Source organism: Chiloscyllium plagiosum, unplaced genomic scaffold, assembly GCF_037043375.1.
Source record: "Chiloscyllium plagiosum isolate Xiang-an unplaced genomic scaffold, Cpla_swu_hap1 HiC_scaffold_3, whole genome shotgun sequence".
NCBI lineage: Eukaryota > Metazoa > Chordata > Chondrichthyes > Orectolobiformes > Hemiscylliidae > Chiloscyllium > Chiloscyllium plagiosum.
Genome location: NW_028270141.1, coordinates 64,618,952 through 64,638,884, shown reverse-complemented (window position 1 = coordinate 64,638,884; position 19,933 = coordinate 64,618,952). Strand labels below are relative to the sequence as shown.

At 38.5% G+C, this 19,933-nt stretch overlaps 1 protein-coding gene across 13 annotated transcripts in view; it reads left to right on the top strand.

The window, feature by feature from the left end:
• Nucleotides 1-19,310, top strand: part of supt3h (SPT3 homolog, SAGA and STAGA complex component) — a 469,942-nt gene extending 450,632 nt beyond the window's left edge. For 3 of the 13 annotated variants that reach the window (XM_087979852.1, XM_087979860.1, XM_087979836.1), the window contains one exon: nt 18,065-19,299. In XM_087979852.1, the coding sequence (XP_087835978.1) occupies nt 18,065-18,106 (42 nt within the window). In that variant the 3' untranslated portion in view covers nt 18,107-19,299. Of the gene's footprint in view, nt 1-18,064 lie in introns of all 13 variants that reach the window. The other 10 variants (XM_043682668.2, XM_087979875.1, XR_015753299.1 and 7 more) reach the window with 9 other exon arrangements.
• Nucleotides 19,311-19,933: the final 623 nt, after the last annotated feature.

The window sequence follows — 19,933 nt, the reverse complement described above, 5'->3', positions numbered from 1 at the left end:
GGCTGAGATGTCTTGCTGCAATTGTACAGGGCCTTGGTGAGAACACAGCTGGCGTTTTGTTTACAGTTTGGTTGCCTTATCTGAGGATGGATGTTTCGGCTATGGAGTGAGTACAACAAAGGTTTACCAGACTGATTCCTGGGATGGCAAGATTGACTTAAGAAAAGAGACTGAGTTGGTTATATTCACTGGAGTTTAGAAGAATGGGAGAGATCTCATATAAACCTATGAAATCCGAATAGGATTAGCCAGGGTAAACAACAGAAAGGGCCTTTCCAATGACAGGGGAGTCCAGGACCAGGGGTAAGGATATGGGATAGGCCATTTAAGTCTCAGATGAGAAATTTCTTCACCTTGGAAGTGGTGAGCACATGGCATTCTTTGCCATGGAAAGCAAGGAAAAACAATGTTTTCAATAAGGAATTAGATATAGATCTTGGGGCTAAAGGGGATCAGAAATCTATGCAAAGCAATCATCTATAAAGAAGCCCACCCCACAGTCATAACATGCTGTGGAGATCTTAAAGTGCTAGAAAGTTCCATCCTCTGGAGCTGCCAGTCCATTCTTATTCACCAGCAGTCCATGCACGACGAGCTCTGTAGTGGGCAGTAACACACTGTAGGCAGGCCAACGAAGAAGGCCAAGTTGCTTCCACTGTGAGGTAAGTCAGGTATATTAGCTGGCAGCATTTACTCACCTTCGGGCAGTTATTATGACTTATGTCCATAACAGTGATATTGCCTCACATTAAGACAAAAAAACCTCTACAAAAGACAGTAATCTCATATTGTGTACAGTTCTGGTCGCCATATTTCGGGAAGGATGTGGAAGCATTAGAAAAGGTGCAGAGTTTTACCAGGATGTTGTCTGGTCTGGAGGGAATGTCTTATGAGGAAAGGCTGAGAGACCTGGGTCTGCTCTCATTGGAAAGAAGAAGGCTAAGAGGGGATTTGATAGAGACATACAAGATGATCAGAGGATTAGTTAGGGTAGACAGTGAAAGTCTTTTTCCTAGGATGATGTGTCCGCTTGTACGAGGGGGCATAACTACAAATTGAGGGGTGATAGATTTAAGACAGATGTCAGAGTCAGGTTCTTTACGCAGAGAGTGGTAAGGACATGGAATGCCCTATCTGCTAATGTAGTCAACTCAACCACATTAGGGAGATTTAAACAATCCTTGGATAAGCACATGGATGATGATGGGATAGTATAGGGGGACAAGCTGAGAATAGTTCACAGGTCGGCGCAACATCAAGGGCCGAAGAGACTGTTTTGCATTGTATTGTTCTATGTTCTATCAAGTATTGTATATAAAATAAACTGTCAGCTATATTGAAGTTTTATTTTACTTAACAGGAGAATGCCAGTAATATTAAATGAATAGTTTACTAACTGACAATGCAAAACATGTCCCCAGATTCATTGCCTCACAAAACTTTCAGGCAAAGGAACATGAAAATAAACCAGTTTAATGAGTTGAACAAAAGTATCCCGAATATAATATAGATAATAACAGATAGAACTGATTACAAGTCTGTAACCTAAGATATTAAAGATCACATAGTAACCTTTGATAGAAGTTAAATTTGCAAATTTATCACTTGAAGCCACAAGCAGAACACTACCTTGTAGACACTTCATTATGCATTAAGATGAAGGAAGGGTACGACTGTTCTCTGTGTTAATCTTGATTAACAACATATATCTTCAAAAACAAACTCCTCTGCCACTGGTTTGAAGCCACATAGGCATGAAAGGTTTCAAGCTCATTCATTGGTCTTTGTTGTTTTTTTTCTGACTTCAGCAGGGATAGTTATGAGGATACTTAAAGAGGGCACCACCAGTTCTTGGGTAATTCTATCAGTGTACCTGCTAGTTTTCTTTTATTAATTAACTGGATATCAGTATCACTGGTAAGGTCAGCTGCTATCTACCTTGAGAAAGTGGTAATGAGCCATACTTTATAAACTGCTGCAGTCTATGTATTACAAGTACACTCAGTGCTGTTAGGTGTGTGTGTATGCATGTGAGATGGAAGATTCCAGGATCTTGATTCAACAGCAGTGAAGGAATGGTGTTGTTTGACATGGTTAGGAATGGTGTATGACTTGGAAGAGTACTTGCGGTTATGATGCTTGCAAGCACCTGATTCTCTTTTTTAATGATGGTAGAGATCATGAACTTTGGAGACTCTATGGCAAAAACATTAGCAAGTTGCTGTAGTGCATCCTGTTGTGGGCACAGTCTACTTCCAACTCACCACTTCCACCCCTAAATCTAGTTCCCTTTCCACCTAACATCCAACCATTGTATTTAAACTGAAGTGGTCAAAACCTGTTTATAAGATATCTGTAAATTTTCCTCAGTTAACCTCATCAGATTTGTGCTGTGAAACCCAAATGAAAACATTATTTTACCTCAATTCTTTCTTTTTCAACTTTTGCCAGCTGTTTAAATAGCTGATTCATTGGTATTAGCTCTGATTGTAAGAATCCCAACACAGAAAAATAGCAGTGCTTTGGTTTATTGACACAGTCATAAACTGACACCTTGGACAGAACACTTACAAGCATTTGAAAATGAATAACATTGCCATTAAGGAACTGGTAAATTCTGAAAGAAGTCAGTTGTTACATTGTTAGTGAGTTTTGAGAAGATTTTTAGGTTGAAATTCTGGATGTAGGTTTGCTCGCTGAGTTGGAAGGTTCCTTTTTAATCGTTTCATCACCATACTAGGTAACATCTTCAGTGAGCCTCTGGACAAAGCACTGCTGATGATACTTGCTTTCAATTTATATGTTTGGGTTTCCTTGCGTTGGTGATGTCATTTCCTGTTCTTTTTCTCAGGGGGTAGTAAATGAAGGCAAAGTCAATGTGTTTTTTGGTAGAGTTCCGGTTGGAATGCCATGCTTCTAGGAATTCTCATGCATGTCTCTGTTTGGCTTGTCCTAGGATGGATGTGTTGTCCCAGTCGAAGTGGTGTACTTCCTTATCTGTGAGGGTCATGTCGTTTTGTGGCTAGTTGTAGCTCATGCACTGTGGTGGCTAGTTTTCTGCCTGTTCGTCCAATGTAGTGTTTGTTACAGTTCTTGCACGGTATTTTGCAAATGACATTAGTTTTGCTTGTTGTCTGTATAGGGTCTTTCAAGTTCATTAGCTGCTGTTTTAGTATGTTGATGGGTTTGTGGACTACCATGATGCCAAGGGATCTAAATAGTTATATTGTTACTATATTGTTACAGTGTACTACATTGGTGAAAGTGAGGACTGCAGATGCTGGAGATCAAAGTCGAGTGTGGTGCTGGAAAAGCACAGCAGGTCAGGCAGCATCTGAGGATCTGGACAGTCAACGTTTCGGGCAAAAGTCCTTCATCAGGAATTTGGGGGTGGAGAGATAAATAGGAGGGGTATAGGGCTGGGGACAAGGTAGCTGAGGGTGCAATAGGTGGATGGAGGTGGGGGTAAAGGTGATAGGTTGGAGGGGAGGGTGGAATGAAGAGGTGGGAACGAAGATGGACAGGTGGGACAGGTCATGAGGGCGGTACTGAGCTGCAAGGTTGAAACTGGGATAAGGTGGGGGGAGAGGAAATGAGGAAACTGGTAAAATCCACATTGATGCCATGGGGTTGGATGTTTCTGAGGCAGTAGATGATGCGTTCTTCCTTCAGGTGTCAGGTGGTGAGGGAGTGGCAGTGGAGGAGACTCAGGACCTGCATGTCCTCGGCAGAGTGGGAGGGGGAGTTGACATGTTCGGCCACAGGGTGGTGGGGTTGGTTGGTACGGTGTCCTGGAGATACTGTCTGAAGCGCACTGCAAGTACAAGTCCTGTCTCCCCAACGTAGAGGAGGCCGCATTGGGAGCAATGGCTACAATAAATGACATGTATGGAAGTGCAGGTGAAACTTTGTTGGATGTGCAAAGCTCCTTTGGGGCCTAGGACAGAAGTGAAGGGGGAGGTGTGGGCGCAGGTTTTGCAATTCCTGCGGTGGCAGGGGAAGGTGCCTGGAGGGGTGGTTGGGTTGGTGGGGGACGTGGATTTGATGAGGTAGTCGCGGAGGGAATGGTCTTTACAAAAAACGGACATGGGTGGGGAAGGAAATGTATCTCTCTATCATTGTACTACATGGCTTATACTGATTAGCCAGTTAGGAGGATAATTTGAGCCACTAGCCAAACTAATGATTAGAAGCTGGCATTTTCATTACCTCTAAACTGACAATAAATACTTTTCTTTAAAGCCTATCCTTTCAAGTAGAGAAACCCATAAAACATTCAAATAGCAGATAGCTAGTGCTTAAAATTTCATGGATTGATGTAAGAATCATGTCATCACAATCAGCAAATTAAAACCACAGAAAAATGTATAAAATTTTCTTGGCATTTACGTATCAAGCTGAGTCCTCTGCCATCAGTTCAAGGGATTACCTTGGCTATGCTGCTTTTGTCCAATTTAGATGGAACCATTGCAACTGTAGTATGCACCTCGATATTGACTAAAGCATGATGTCTCCCAGGACCATTACTTCATCCAACAGGGCAATGGCAACATAACAACATTAGCTTCTCAGGTGACGCTTAGCAGGCATGGTCAGGCCATAATTTCTCTCTAGCCATTGGCATATGAACACAGAAGGAAAGGCAGACAGCCTGTGATTGTAGGAAACAATGATGAGAAAATATGACTGGATAAGGTTGTGCCTTTTCATTCTGGCATTAGGCCATGGTCAGTTATGGTAGTCCAGCAAAATTAATCTGGGACAAAAATAACGCAAAGTACCACAGATACTGGAAATCTGAAATAAAGTGGGAAAATTCTGGAGAAACCTTTCAGTCCTGGCTAAGAGACCGAGAAACATAATTAACGTTTCAAGTCCAAAGGCTCTTCTTTAAAACTGGGCCTGGCTGGTTGGTCTTATTGCAAAATGCACCCGAACTTGTGTCAGACATAATCTGAGGGGCTTTACGATCTGGTCATGGTGTTATCAAAGCTGCGCATATGTCATGTTAAGGGATTGGCCGGGTTATATTCACTTGCTGAAGAAACGGTCACAGCTACAGGGGGGCAGTTGGAGATAGTAGCACATGACTGGGAGGTTATCGTATTATGCAATCCCAAAGCTGAGAAGGGTTGTGAGGTTGTCATTGCAAGTCATGGTCATTCTGGCATTAATATGGAAAGAGTACAGGTCCAGCAAGGGTATCAGAACCTCAGTAGTCACGGGCTATAGAGGTGTAGCAGGGAAATTAATGGTCACGTAAAGAGGTTCAGCTGTAGGGGCAGGATGAAGGGCCATCAGTGCCGCACAATAGGGGATGTAAAGAATGGAGAGTAATTCGTGGGTCACAGTTCAAAATTGCAAGTCACAGCAACAAACACAAAGTCAAACCCTTGCCAGATTGATCCAACAATCAACTATGCACTAAGGGTTCAATAGTAATGTGAAAGTCCCAAAGTGGGAACCTTGGGTAAATGTTACTTGAAAAGGAGCAGAGTGCAGGACTGGAATGTGAGACCACATAAAGGACACCTTCACTAATCATGGTACCAGTTGTTTCATGATTCCATACATCTACTTTCAGTTCTCACTTCAGTAGAATACCAACATCTGTCATTCCATCTAGAGGGTCTTGTAGTACAATTTTTGTGTCTCTACCTCTTGGCCCAAAGATCCAGGTTCAAGCCCCACCTGTCTCTGAAGTGTGTTATAACAGGATAATTTAAAATATTTTTTCCCTCATTCCATTTAATTTTGACCTGCCACCATGAAGGACTGATTGAGACAATGTTATGCCCTGATTGCCATCTTTTGATCTTTGAGGTCAATTTGTAGTTTGAGGTCATAGCATGAGTATAAACACCTGAGTGATATGTGGTGATGCTGAGGGATGCAGGCTTTGAGGCCCTGTGAGAAGTATGGCGTTGGAATGTTTGATCTCATAAGGTCCTGCCAGTATTGAAAACTTCCAGCATGCTTACCTCTTGATTTGTCAGGGATCTTATGAACATCTTAAAAGAACACAACTGTGAGAGGTAAGTCATGTGATGCCATCCAGCACACTTGTTTCCATATTCTAATTTCAAAGTACAAAATTCTATTTGTTGACATTGTGGCTGTATTGTTTTAGTAAAGGAACACTAACTAGCACTGAAGATGGTCTTAAGAACCTTCCCTTTGAATTCCTTATTTGTTTAAATAACATTAGAGCTGCAGCATTGATCAAAACTAATCCTGGGATATTGTGACTGATCCCTAACTTAGGCTGTGGCACATTGTGGAAAATCTCTTAAAATACACCCATTCTCAGTCTTGTGGCAATTTTGAAGCCAATAATTAGCAAATATAGCATTAATCAGAAATATTTGTATGGAACTAAAAAATAAAATAAATTTATCTTGATTGAAATAATTGGAGCATAATCAGATAAACACCATTTCTCACTTGTCTAGAAGTTTCAGAGACTCAGATACGATTAGATCCTTTTGAGGATTGATGTTGATAATTATAAATGACAAAAGAACATAAACACACACATAAATATCCACAATGTTTAAGTCAAAAACTAGAGTACAAATGTCATGAAGTTAAACATAACTTAGTGACCACTTAACACACACAAACAATAAACAATATAGAATAAATAAATTGACCACAAGTAGTATTCAGCACTGACGCAATCAATTGCAAAAGTGAATAGACGTATTCCTGGTTTAATGTGGAATAAGTCAATGATGGACTAAGCCTGAGACAGAAGTGATGAACAAATCTGTTCCAGCCTTATCTCAAGGTAACTCAATCTGGATCAATTCAATTTTCAAATTTAAAAAAATTGACTTAATATTTCTGACAATTTCAAGACAAAGTTAATTTTTCTTCTGCTTATTCAAATGTTGATTTGTTAGATGAGTACAATCCATAAGCTTTAAAAATCAAGCAGGGCATCATTAAACCAGAATTTCCCAATTTGCCTCATGTTTTTCTTTTTTAAGATGTATTGCATAACACTTCAAATTTTTCTTACAAAAATAGTGACATACTTCTCTGACATTCACTCTTTTGGGAGAAAATTAGTCATTTGTTTTTTGGAATAGTTTCTCCTTTTCCCTTTGGAACTTTCTATTAGGATAGGTAATGATATGATATTCAATTTGATAAATGATCACTGGACCTGAAATGTTGACTGTACCTCCTCTCCACAGATGCTGCCAGATCTACTGAGTTTTTCCAGCAATTTCTGCTTTTGTTTCAGATTGCCAGCATCCACAGTTCTTGGTTTTATATTAATGATATGCAAGTCAACCTTGTAACATAGGAACACAAGTTGGCCATTCAGTCCCTCAAGCCAGTTCTGCCTTTCACTGAGATCACAGCTGATCTATGGCCTCACATTATATACCTGCCTTTGGCCCTTATCCCTTACTAATTTTTGTTAAGCAGAGGTATTCTGTCTCAGATTTAAGATAACTTGTAGATGAGGAAAGCCAAGTTATTCAATCCATTCAGAAAATCAAACATTTATTTACATACAGCATACCATTCAATTGTTTCGTTTTAGTCATTTTAAATAATTGCAGGATTTTAACTTCACTCTTCTATTTGAAAGTTTATTCAACATGATGGACACTCTATTTGCAAGGAAGCATGTTTCAATATTGGATTGTAAAATTACCTTTTAATGGTTGAAAACTGTGTTCTGTTCTACTCCCATGTACTTTAAATAAAACATTGTAAAATCATCCTGCACAAGCACACTTATTTCTCATTGCTGCCTAAAAATTCCATGGCATTAACTCAGACATGAACCTGCTGTTGATTATCACCTACAATGCATCGAAAGCAAATGCAGTCAAGATAGATCCCATAGGTTCTGCTGCATGGTCCCATGCAGATATTCGTGATACTGCAGGTCATCAAATCACATTCAACTTTACAAGGGATCTTCTCTTTCAGTTCGAAGCTGGACCATCATGGACTTCCTAATGACAGAATCATTGAATCCCGACAATGTGGGAGCAAGCAATTCAGCCCATCACGTCCACACCGACCCTCCAAAGAGCACCCCACCCAGATTCACCCCCCTGTACAATATACATTCCCCATTGCTCATCCACCTAGCCTGCACATCCCTGGACACTATGGGAAATTTAGAATAGCCAGTCCACAACCTACACATCTTTGGACTGTGGGAGCAAACCACAGTACCTGGAGGAAACCCACACAGACTCAAGAAGAATGAGCAAACTCCACGCAGACCGTTGCCCGAGGGTGAAATTGAACCCAAGTTCCTGACACTGTGATGCAGTAGTACTAACCAGTGAGCCACCATGCTGCATTAGTTCGCATTCTTTCAGTTCTCCTCTCCCCCCCCCCCCCCCGGATTCTGGAAATAACTTAATCTTGTCCACAGACAGCTAGCTTCACCATGCTGGCACTATCCTGTGTTTTTCTGAGCTTTAATCATGCTCAGCAGTGTACAGCAAATAATGTTTGTGGATATCCATCACTCTTGTCCATGACTGCACTGCCACAGGCTTCTCCTGAATTCCACAATTCCCAAGCATTTTGTCTGATTCCTAAACCCAACACCAAGTGCCCCTCCAAAGTTCTTCAGACTCTTCCTGAGTCTGCACCATTCAGAGCCTGCCAAACCGTGCCCTTGTGCAATGCACTTTTTTTCTATTGAGTACTTGACTGACTAGCAACATGAACATTGTAACCTTCTCCTCAGACTATTGTTGTCTAATTGACTAAACTGATAGTTCAGTGATACGTGAGCTATTCTAACCTAATGATTAGCCCTTTTTCCAAAGCAGTATTGGATGTAATTGACATTTTAGAATAGTCAAATGTGGCAACCCTTTGGAATTCCCTATTCCCTGGATGTTACATTATCAACAGACTGCTGCCTTGACAATACAATTTGGATTCCCTCACACCCTCCATGGGAATGGCCACTCTTTCAAAAGAGGATCTCCTGCCTGAGTCATTGATGAGAAATACATTCTTCCTTCAAAAAAGCATCAGTGAATCCTACTTTGACAATCTATCATGCCTCTTCTCTGAAACTGTTTGGAACTGATTCTCTGTATTTGTTTTTAATTTACTCATTTATGAGCTGTATCCCAGGCTGCTGTGAGAGATTAGGGAGTAAATAACAAGGGCCCTGGTATTTGTATGACTGGTTCCAAACAGTTTGTCGTTGATATTATCCCCCTGGATGTCGATATTTGGGTATTCAATTATAGTCATCCATTGAATGACGAGGAGATGATGGTTAGATTATCTCTGACTGGGGATGGTTATTGCTTGGCATGTGTTTGGCAAAAATGTTTGTTGCCGCTTACCTGCCCAAATCTGGAAGTTACTGCACCCTTTGGACATGGAATGCTTCAATATTTGAGATATTTCAAATGATGCTGGACTTTATGAAGATATCAGCAAACATCCCCCCCTTCCTACCTTATGATGGAGTGAAGATCATTGACGAAGAAGGTGAAGATGGTTAGGCCTAGGACACTACCAGGAAGAACTCCTCCAGAGGTGTCCTAGAGCTGAGATGACTGACCTTCAACAATGACAGTCATCTTTCAATGTATCAGATATGATTCCAACCAGTGGAGAATTTGCCCATGTGGATTCAAGTTTTGCTCAGATTCATTGATGTTTCACTCTGTTAAATGCAGCCTTGATGTCAAGGGCAATCTTTCTCGCCTCACCTCTGGAATTCACTTCTTTTATCCGTGTTTAAACCCAGGTTGTAATGAGGTCAGGAGCTGAATGACCTGGCAGAACCCAAACTGATGTCAATGACCAAGTGCTACTTGATAGGGTTCCGAAGAAGGGTCACTGGACCTTCTTCTTATGTGCTAGAGAACAATGTACACTGAAAACAGTAATGCATAAAACTGATTGTATTGTCCTTATTTTTTGGCAGATTTGAAGCAATGTTAGTATCACTTGAAGAATAAGTATACCGCTACAATTGCATATATACCAAATTTCATAGGATCCTTCCTGCAGTCTGACTGTCTATGTCTAGGAACCTCTGTGAATCTCACACAACTACAATGATCTTCACAAAGGTAGACCTTGGCCTTTTACCTTAGGCACTCTTGTCCAGAAACTTGTTAGAAGGACATTCCACCAATATAACTTAGTTAAAAATCACACAACACCAGGTTATAGTCCAACAGGTTTAATTGGAAGCACTAGCTTTTGGAGCGCTGCTAATTACCACCTGATGAAGGAACGGCGCTCCGAAAGCAAGTGCTTCCGATTAAACCTGTTGGACTATAACCTGGTGTTGTGTGATTTTTAACTTTGTACATCCCAGTCCAACACCGGCGTCTTCACATCAGTGTAACTTGATCCACCTGTGTGTAATCTGTGGCAAACAACACCAAGTCTCTTCAATCAATCAAATAGAGATACTCTCATTGAGACATGGGGACAATAAATCAGGATACAAAAATCAGAAATTTTAATTCACATTTACATCAATGAACAGTTTTTTTTAATAAGGTTTGACAGTAATTTTATTTGGAATTTAGGGCATGTATTAGAAGTTAACATTGTGAAGTTATTTCAGTGCCAAGTTTTATTAGCAATTTTCAGGGCCACAGGTTATCCATCAATAGTTATTATGTATTATGTCATTAAATGTACTCATTTTTAACTACGGAGCAGGAGAATCGACGTTTCAGGAATCCTGAAGAAAGGCTTATGCCCGAAACGTCGATTCTCCTGCTCCTTGGATGCTGCCTGACCTGCTGCGCTTTTCCAGCAACACATTTTTCGGCTCTGATCTCCAGCATCTGCAGTCCTCACTTTCTCCTAATTTCTAACTACACCAACCTTAAGGTAGTTTCATTTGTATTTAGGGCATGTATTAGAAGTTAACATTGTGAAGTTATTTCAGTGCCAAGTTTTATTAGCAAAGATTGTGACACTGCTCTGAGTCAACAGCATCTGAATTTAACTGATCTTGTGCACCAGAGCCTGTAATAATAGTGAGTGCAATTAGCTTTACCATTGTCAATTGTCAGAAAAATCCAGTAGGTTCACTCATGTCCTTTAGGAAAAGAAACAGCCAACTTTACCTAATGTGGTCTACATTTGACTCCAGATCCATAGCAATATGGTTAACTCTTAACTGTCTTCTGGGCAATTAGGCATGGACAATAATGCTGGCCTGGCCAGTGACACCCACATCCTTTAAATTAATCATTTATATAAAAAAAGATTATTACCACTGCATTATTATCATAATCTGGACCAATAACAGAACTCAAGTGATCATTTTGTTTCTTTAGAAAAGAAAATAGTGTGGAAGAGTCTCTTCAATATAAAATACTTCATTTCCCTAAATGAAGTATATTGTTTTAATAAAATCTCCTATCTAATAGAGCATTTGTGCAACTGCTGTAACATTCCTTTCTGACCAAATTAGGTATTCCCAGTAAATGTGAGAATTGCTAGCCTGACTTCAGGTATGGAACATTCAGTGAGCAACACCAGTGGAAATAAAATTAATTAACATCCTTACTGGCTCTGGATGCCAGTCAAAAGTCCCAAGTAGGAAAATCCAGTATTCGCCAAATACTCTTCTGTTCTTGGCTGATCGTGTATTTTCCCATCTCAAATGGCTCCCAATCAGCATCTAGGACTGGAAAGTACGCCAATGTGTGGGCGCTTTAGTGAACTTCTCACTGCAGTCGACTCAGTTGTTCCCCACTGCCAGGGAGCAGCAAAATATAGGTCTCTATGGGAAGTGGAAACTAAATCTACAAATATATCTGATGAATGAACATATTTTAACCACTTAGTGACATTCCATATGTGGGATGTTAGCTTATCCCCTTTATGACTAGTTTGATTTTAGTTTTAAAACAAATAAACAAAAGTTGAAATTTCTGTCAAGTCCTTTATGCAACTTACATTCACTTTTTAAAACCTAAATATATAAGTCCAATGATTATGAAGCAGCATCAGTAGGGGAGAGTTATGTGTCAGAAATTTTGTAATAAGATAATCCGTTTCATTTTTGTCCCTTTTAAGTTAGATAATTTATCTGTCCTGAATTGAAGTTAGTATGATGATGGGGAAGTGACAACCAGAACAAATGAACCATAGTTTTGTGTGTCTTACCGAAGTTTGTCCTTTGTAAATGCCCATCAGATATTGTACATCTGTATGTACTGTGATTTCCCTTTGCTTTTCTTTTACCGTTCATAGAATGTAAATGTCGATGTCTAGGCCAGCATTTGTTGTGCATCCTTAATTATCATGGAGAAAAGGATAGCTGCTTTCTTTAGCTACTAGTGTAGATGGACCAATTGTGCTCTTAGGAACGGAGCTCCAGGATTTTCACCTAAATGGTGAAAGAATGGTGACATAGTTGCAAGTCAGGATGGTTTGAGGCTTGCAGGGGATCCTGTAGGTGGTGGTGTTCTGATCCATTGGCTGCCCTTTCCATCTCAAGGTGCTGTCAAAGGAGCATTGGTGAGTCATTACAGTGCACATTGTAGGTTGCACACACAGTTAGTGATGAAGAGGGTGAATTTTGAAGCTGATGTGGGAGTGCAAATCAGGGATGTTGCTATGTCTTGAAGTGTATTGAGTGTCATAGGAGCTGCACACATTCAGTCAAGGGAAAGTTTTATATGACATTCCTGATTTGTGCCTTATAAGTGATAAACAGGCTTCAAAGTGACTCACTCACTGAAAGTTTCTCAAGCTCTGACCTACTGCTGTAGCTAAAGTATTTATATAGCTGGCCTAGTTAAATTTCTAATCAATTGTAACACACAGAATTTTGTCAGTGGAGAATTCCACATTGGCAACACAATTGAATGTCAAGAGTTGGACGGTTGAATTTTCTCTTGTTGGAGATGACCTGGCATTTGTTTCATACAAATGTAACTTGCAGGTTATCAACCCAACCTTGAATGTTGTCCAAGACTTGTTGCATATGTACATGGACTACTTCTGTATTAGAGGAGCTACAGATGGTGTTGATCATTGTTCAACAATCAGTGAACATCTCTATTTCTGACCTTATGATGCAGGTTTGGCATTGGTAAAGAAGCAGAAGATGGTTTGGCCCAGGACTGTATTATAAGGAACTCCTGCAAAGATCACTGTGATTGTAATAATTCAACTCCAACAACAACAATCATCTTTGTTGATGACTTCAACCAGTGGATAGTTTTCCTCTGATTAATCTTTTAACCTGAAAATGAGTGCATATGTTTTTGAAAGCTAAGCATTTTTTAATTCTTTAAATGCTAACCATTGCTTATATAAAGTCAAACCTTACAATTTATTCTTCCAATCCAACACAGCGACTTCCACTGTATAACCTTCACAATTTACTTTGTTTAGATTTAAGATTCTCACTTCAGATTTAACTACAGCTTTTCCAACTTAGTGTAAAATTCTATCACGCTATGGTCAGTATTCACTAAAGGTTTCTTTTATTACAAAATTATTAATTATCTCAATCACATTGCGTGATACTACATCCAAAAAAGCATCCAAAAAAAATCTTTCTTACATTTGTTCCAGAAATGTCTCCTACCCAGTTTATGTATACATTGAAATTACCCATGATTACTACATTTCTTCATGCACCTCTAATTTCCTGATTTATTCAACTTACATAACGACTGCTGTTTGGTAGTTGAGAAACCACTCTCCATTTTTTGCTGTCTCTTTCTGTTTATTAGATTCACCCAAATAATTCTACACCCTGTTGTTCTGATCAGAGATCCTCTCTCAGTAATACATTGATCCTGTCTCTTGTTATCAGCACTGTCCCAGATCCTTTTTCTTTTTCTGCTATCACTCCTAACTGACAAATATCATTTAATATTCAGTTTCTCATCTTGGTCTTTGTAATGGCCATTAAGCCATACCCTTTTAGTTCTTCCAGCATCATCAATTGGCACATCTTGCTATGAATGCTTTTAATTCTGTGTTTTAACGCTATTCTGTAATTGGACCTGTTTTCCACTTTCATTTACTGCTTACAAGTTAATGTTGTGGTTGTTTTGTTTTCTTTCAGTTAGTCAGTGTTACACTGTATATTATTAAAAACAATGGCCCTTAAATATTATGTTGTAAATAGAGTTTATAAAAAGTAAGCTGTCTGTGGAATTTTTAATGCATGTATTTTGTTTGTTTAAACTGCACCTGAGTAAAGGCCAAGCTGACAGGGAGAGTGACTTAATCATTCACCTTACCAATCTTAAATCCTGCTGGTTTGATGATATAATATAGGCAGGAATGGACAAACAATTGCACTGCCCTCACCAGAAATTTTATTCTTTATTACTTTGACCTACAGAACTGAACTGTTCACCACTTCATCATGAATCTAATTTGCTGTATTTGAAATTGCAGTTATTTTAAATTAATTACAGATTGGTTATCTACTTTTTCATAGGCATTCAGCATATATTATGCAGCTTTTTAAAAATTCACTAACTAGTTAATGAATGAGGTAATCAACCAGGCTATTCACAATTGAAATTACTATCAGATTGCAAATTTATTTTTATAATGGTAGTCCAAATTAAATGCATCGTTATTCTTGTATAAGACATTATGCCATTCGTAATTGTTTTCACACGCATATTTCTTTGATTTAGTATGTTGCTTTTCTATACTTTATCAACTTTCATGCGTTAATTCCAAATGTCAACATTCCCTACCTGATTGCAGTAGTTAAACTTTGTGAGCAGCTTTGAACTTTGACATTTGCACTTTAAATCATTTAACAAGTCTCCAAATCATTTCTAAATAGTTAGAAAGACCAGAGAAACAAAGCACCAATCAATTGTTGGATCTTTCTCCATGTGCTGTCTTGTAATTTTCAGCACTAGTTGTTCATTCACTTCAATTAGATACCTCCTTCACAGATCAAGCTGAGGTTGGGAAGTTACTGTTCAAGGCGTAAGAAGTCTGCACACGTATCTCCAACATATGTGCTCTGTGGTTCCTCATACTAATACAGACAATAGTGACACAATTTTTAATAATTGTATATTTTAGCTTTTAATTGTGTCATATAACATGAGTAGAGGAATCTCTAATGCAAAACATTGAAGATTTTTTAAGACAAAGCAAAACTACATTTATAGTCTATCATCTACATTTCAGGCAATTCCACCTGTGCTTTCAAACAAATTGTAGAGTTTGAAGTTTAAAAAAACTCATTGTCATGTAGTAGCAAAAAAATGTCATTGTTTGGCTGACTTGTAACTCACTTGTAGCTATGTTTCAGGTTTCTGTAATACCGATTGCATTGAATTTAGGGAATCATGATCAATTGCAGAAAAAGCACATTTGGAAGGTAGAGTAATAATCAAATCAGTAAAGGGGAGACAAAAGGAGTTAGATGGAAAACAGAGATCAAAAACTGAAGAATAGAAAAAGTGTGGAGGGAGAATGGACTGCACAGGGAGAGGAGAAAAGGGTGAGGGTAGAAGATGGGGCAGGTGGATAAAAGTGAGGAAAGAGAAATAAGGGAGGAGAAAAAGTGTAGAAGAAAAGAAGGGAAATTAACTAAAGGAGATCCAGAGAGTGGAAGAATGGTTAGTAGCGTGGTTCAGGAAAGGGAAGGAGAAGCAAACGGAGAAGAGAAAGAGTGCTGTTGCGTGAATTTGTCTCATACGGTGCCAGTGATTGGTTTGAGCGTCAGCAGAATTGACGGTGAAGATTTTGAGGTTTTGGAGATGGATAGCTTGTTTTACTCCCTTTGGTAGGATGAGTTGAACATTGCAGTCTTGTTTGAGAGCCAGAAGCCCAGTCAGTATCTTGGTTGAGCACCTGTTCACTGGAGGTGAGCAGGGATTAGATCACAGTACTGCCCTCTGAGTCAGGGGGAGGTTAAATTATATCCAGTAAGATAGCATTGCCTGTCAGTTGAAAGTTGGGGTGGGCTTGAGACTTTTGCTCAGTTTTATTTTGAAGTTGTCTGCTTGCATTAATTTCAGCTTACCAACACCAGATCATACAGTTGTGCCTTCGAGCTGTACACCAGGACACGTGGTTGTGTTTTTTCACCACATACCACACAGACATGCTGTTGATCTGTGTCTCATAACATTTCTCATCCACTTCTGGTTTGGCTTCTGTTCCAAAGTCTACCTAAAAACATACAAATTCAGTTTAAAATATATAGATTCCCTTACACCAGTCAAAATGATCCTCACTCTACTTTGGCATGCAGTCTGAAAAATGGCACTTGAGATCAGTTTAGAAAATTGTATATCTTCATTTTATTAAGAGAATGCCTTTGATAGATTGTTTTCTGAAAAATATCTATGTGCAATTAGAACAGTAGTTTAGTAGCTGAGCATCACGCCAATTGACAAATTTGGGCAATTTTCCCAACAGATATCTTACCTCGGATGTTCAAATTAACTTCCTTTGAACTGGAATGAAATGCTTTATTTGTTGTTGCATGTCAGATTTCATTATACATAAGACAAAAAACAATATTTCAACTCACAGTTTAAGATTTTCATGCATGCATTTGTGATTAATAGTTGTCCAGGAGATGATGGCTAACCAATTGGCAAGCAATTCTGGCCACAGATTTCAGTGTTTACTCCTTTCCTTTAACCAAGTAGTGCTGCTGCAGGTGATCCATATGAATCTGCCACTGTTAATACAATGTGGAGCTGGAAAAAGTACAGCATGTCCAAGCAGAACCAGAAGAGCAAGAGAGTCAACATTTCGGGCAGGACCCTTCATCAAAACTTTCATACTCCTGATGAAGGGTCCAGCCCAAAACATCAACTCTCCTGCTCATCTGTGCTTTTCACAGCTCCACATTGTATCATCTCTGACTTACCAGCACCTGCAGTCCTCCCTATCTCCAATCTGCCACTGAGCAGGTTTGATGATCTGTTAAATTAGCATTGATCAACCATCAATTTAAAGAAAATCTCCAACGTATGTTACTATTGCCAAACTTTTTTTCACTTCTGACAAATAAATGATCTCTCATTACAATTATACCATCAAAGCTTTGAAATTTGTATAGTTTTTAAAACTTCTGGCATTTCTCCTGTACCAGATAGACTTATTCAAATAATGTTACATTTAGCAGCTTACTGTAGAGTGTTCAACTCAGAACTGGCCCAACTTGTTCAAAAAGAAGGAACCAAATTATTTTGGCAAAACTTAAATTGCATAAAGAGGACTAGGAAACTTCTGAAGATTCAGCAAGTGATCTGTTCGACACTGGAATTTAAAAACTTAGTAAAAGTGACATCATTGCATTTGGACTGATGCTTCTCAATGAGCTTTTCCTGTAAGATTTCAATCTGTTTTTAATTATTTGTTTCATAAGCATTTCACGTAAACATATGACACAAATGTAAAATTGTTGATGATTGCACTGTAGTATCAGATAACAGTTGGAAACAGAATTCTAAGTTTGTTCCATTAAGAAATAATAGGTACTATGCACTTCATTGAGGTTGGTTAATTGTGATGGATATATGGAAATACTAGGCCTGCCTTTCTGGATTGCATTGCAAACTTCAGCAAGTAGTATGTGACTTAAAGAAAATGCTGGTACCCAATTGCAGTCTTTACTTAGTATTGTGTGGTTTATTTTAAATTTTACAGAGAAGAGGCATACTTAAGAGGTTTCTGTTAGATGTGACTTGCCTTGAATTTAAGATTTTGTGACTTGCTGGAAATGTAAACGTAAACTGGAGTCAGAAATGAAATTACATATTACATTTTCTTTAATATTTTGTTGTATTGCATGTAATTAGAGAGTGTATTCTCATGTAAATCAAATTTTAAACTCACCGACACTCACTTATTGATGTTTGAAAACAAAACCTGGTACCTGTTTCATGATGTTGTGATTGTTGCAGAACAATAAATTAATGAGCCAACTTCTTTCGTGAAAATTTACAGTGTAAGCAAAGTAGGAATTTCTTGCCCGTGTTCCTAAGAGACTTGAAAGTATTCACAGCCTCTCTAACGCGAATGTAACTGTATTGAATTCAGTCTTTTTTCTCTCTCTCTTTAATAGAGTGCTTACCGCAGAACTGGAATGACGTTTCTAGCCTGCTGAGGGCGGAAGGAACAAGAAGGCTGTTGTTACTGAAAGGTGAAGTTGCTCCAAGAAAACAAGAGTGTGTCAGTACACTGTGTACGTGTGTTTGTGTGTGTTGGGTGAGCATTTGTGTTAAGTCACTGACCTGCACCCTGCCATTATTCCTGTTTACTTGGTGGAATGTTTTAGTTAATTAAAGGCAGGATGTTTGGCCTGCATGTAGGTGGATAGGAATGCAGATCACCAGCTGCCAGCTCACATCCATGACTATTTGTGTCATAATGCTTAAACAGAACAAAATCCTTTTCTAACAAAGTACGTGTAAGGGGGTAATTTTCAGAGTTTGTATTTGTGGTGTGAAGCCTCACCCACCAGGAGGGAATTTGGATATGTGCTATATGTGATTTTCAATCATTTAAACTAATTTGAGCTTCTGAGTTATCACTGTATGCTACCAGAAGGTGAAGCTCCACAACAGGGGTGTGAAAGACAGAAAATAACTCTTAGAATCTGTTATTGTATAATTTAAGTGAACTGGAAAGTAGTTTAGAAACTTTACAACTGTACTTCATTAATCTCGTGTTGTATTTTTTATGGAGGCAAGTACTTTTCTACTCTGAAATAGTCAAGACTTGAGTTATGATAGGACAGTAGTTGTAACACTATATATGTACATACGTATATATCTGTTACAATATCATAAACATGTATAAATGGGTTGAACAACATTAAAGCAATTGCATTTATAAGATAAGGTGATGAAACAACATTTCTATGATTTGTTGTTACGAACAAATCTAAATGTTGTAATTTATTGATTTCATAGAACTACCATATAGCAATATATTCACTTTCATAAATAGCTATGGCAATAAATGCAGAAAGCAGCATATGCAGTATTAATGGTAATGTTATATTTGCATTAATCTGTAAATCATTTTAGACTGAGCATGTCTTTTCTCATAACTTAATTCAAAAGATTTGCTATAAATACTGACTGGACAGATGCCACTCCCAAGGTCAAGAATGCTCACTTAAGATTGAAGCACCAAGCCGGTGTTGAAGAGACCTGAAATCAAATGTCTCATTCTTATCTTTTATTTAAATAAAGGTTGTTGTCACATAATTTTTGTAAGAGCTGGTGTGCAAAAGTTGTTAATAAAATTGTGCCTTAAAAAAATGAATTTGCTTAATTTATTACTGAAAAGGACTACGAAATCATGTAACAATAAATAATGATTGATGAAAATGACAATGTTTCTATGAATAATCCCAAATAGAATATTTGGATTATCTAAAGTGATTTAGAAAAACTGTTGAGGGTCGAATTTTGTTTGGGATGTAACAGCCAAACTGGCAAATGGCTTCTCCTTTATGAAAGAAAAAAACTTTTAGTCTGGGTGCATTTTTAAAAAATCTCTGCCAGAAGGAAAAATAGGTCCATTCATTTTTTATCTAGAGTTTGTCAACCCATCCTTGGTTAGAGTGAGTACCCCAATCTATCAACAAGAGATAGAATCCCTAAGCAAACACTACAATTACATTAACCACTCACTGGGACCAGGTTATGCTGGCAATTTCAAAATGCTGCTTGATGAAGAGGGTCATAAAATGCACAATGTGCGTGCTGCTTTCTCACATTCTGTCAGGACCATGTTCATGTTATTAAAAAATGCCACTAATGTATGGAGACCTCATAATCTTTTCCTGGTTTCCTGTTAGATTTGTACCAAGCGGTTTCTATATAAATACTCCTGAAAAATTCATTCCAGATCAAACTATTTCAAATGTGACTACAGAAGAATATGTTTTAAAAATATATATAGAATCAGGAAAAGGATATTG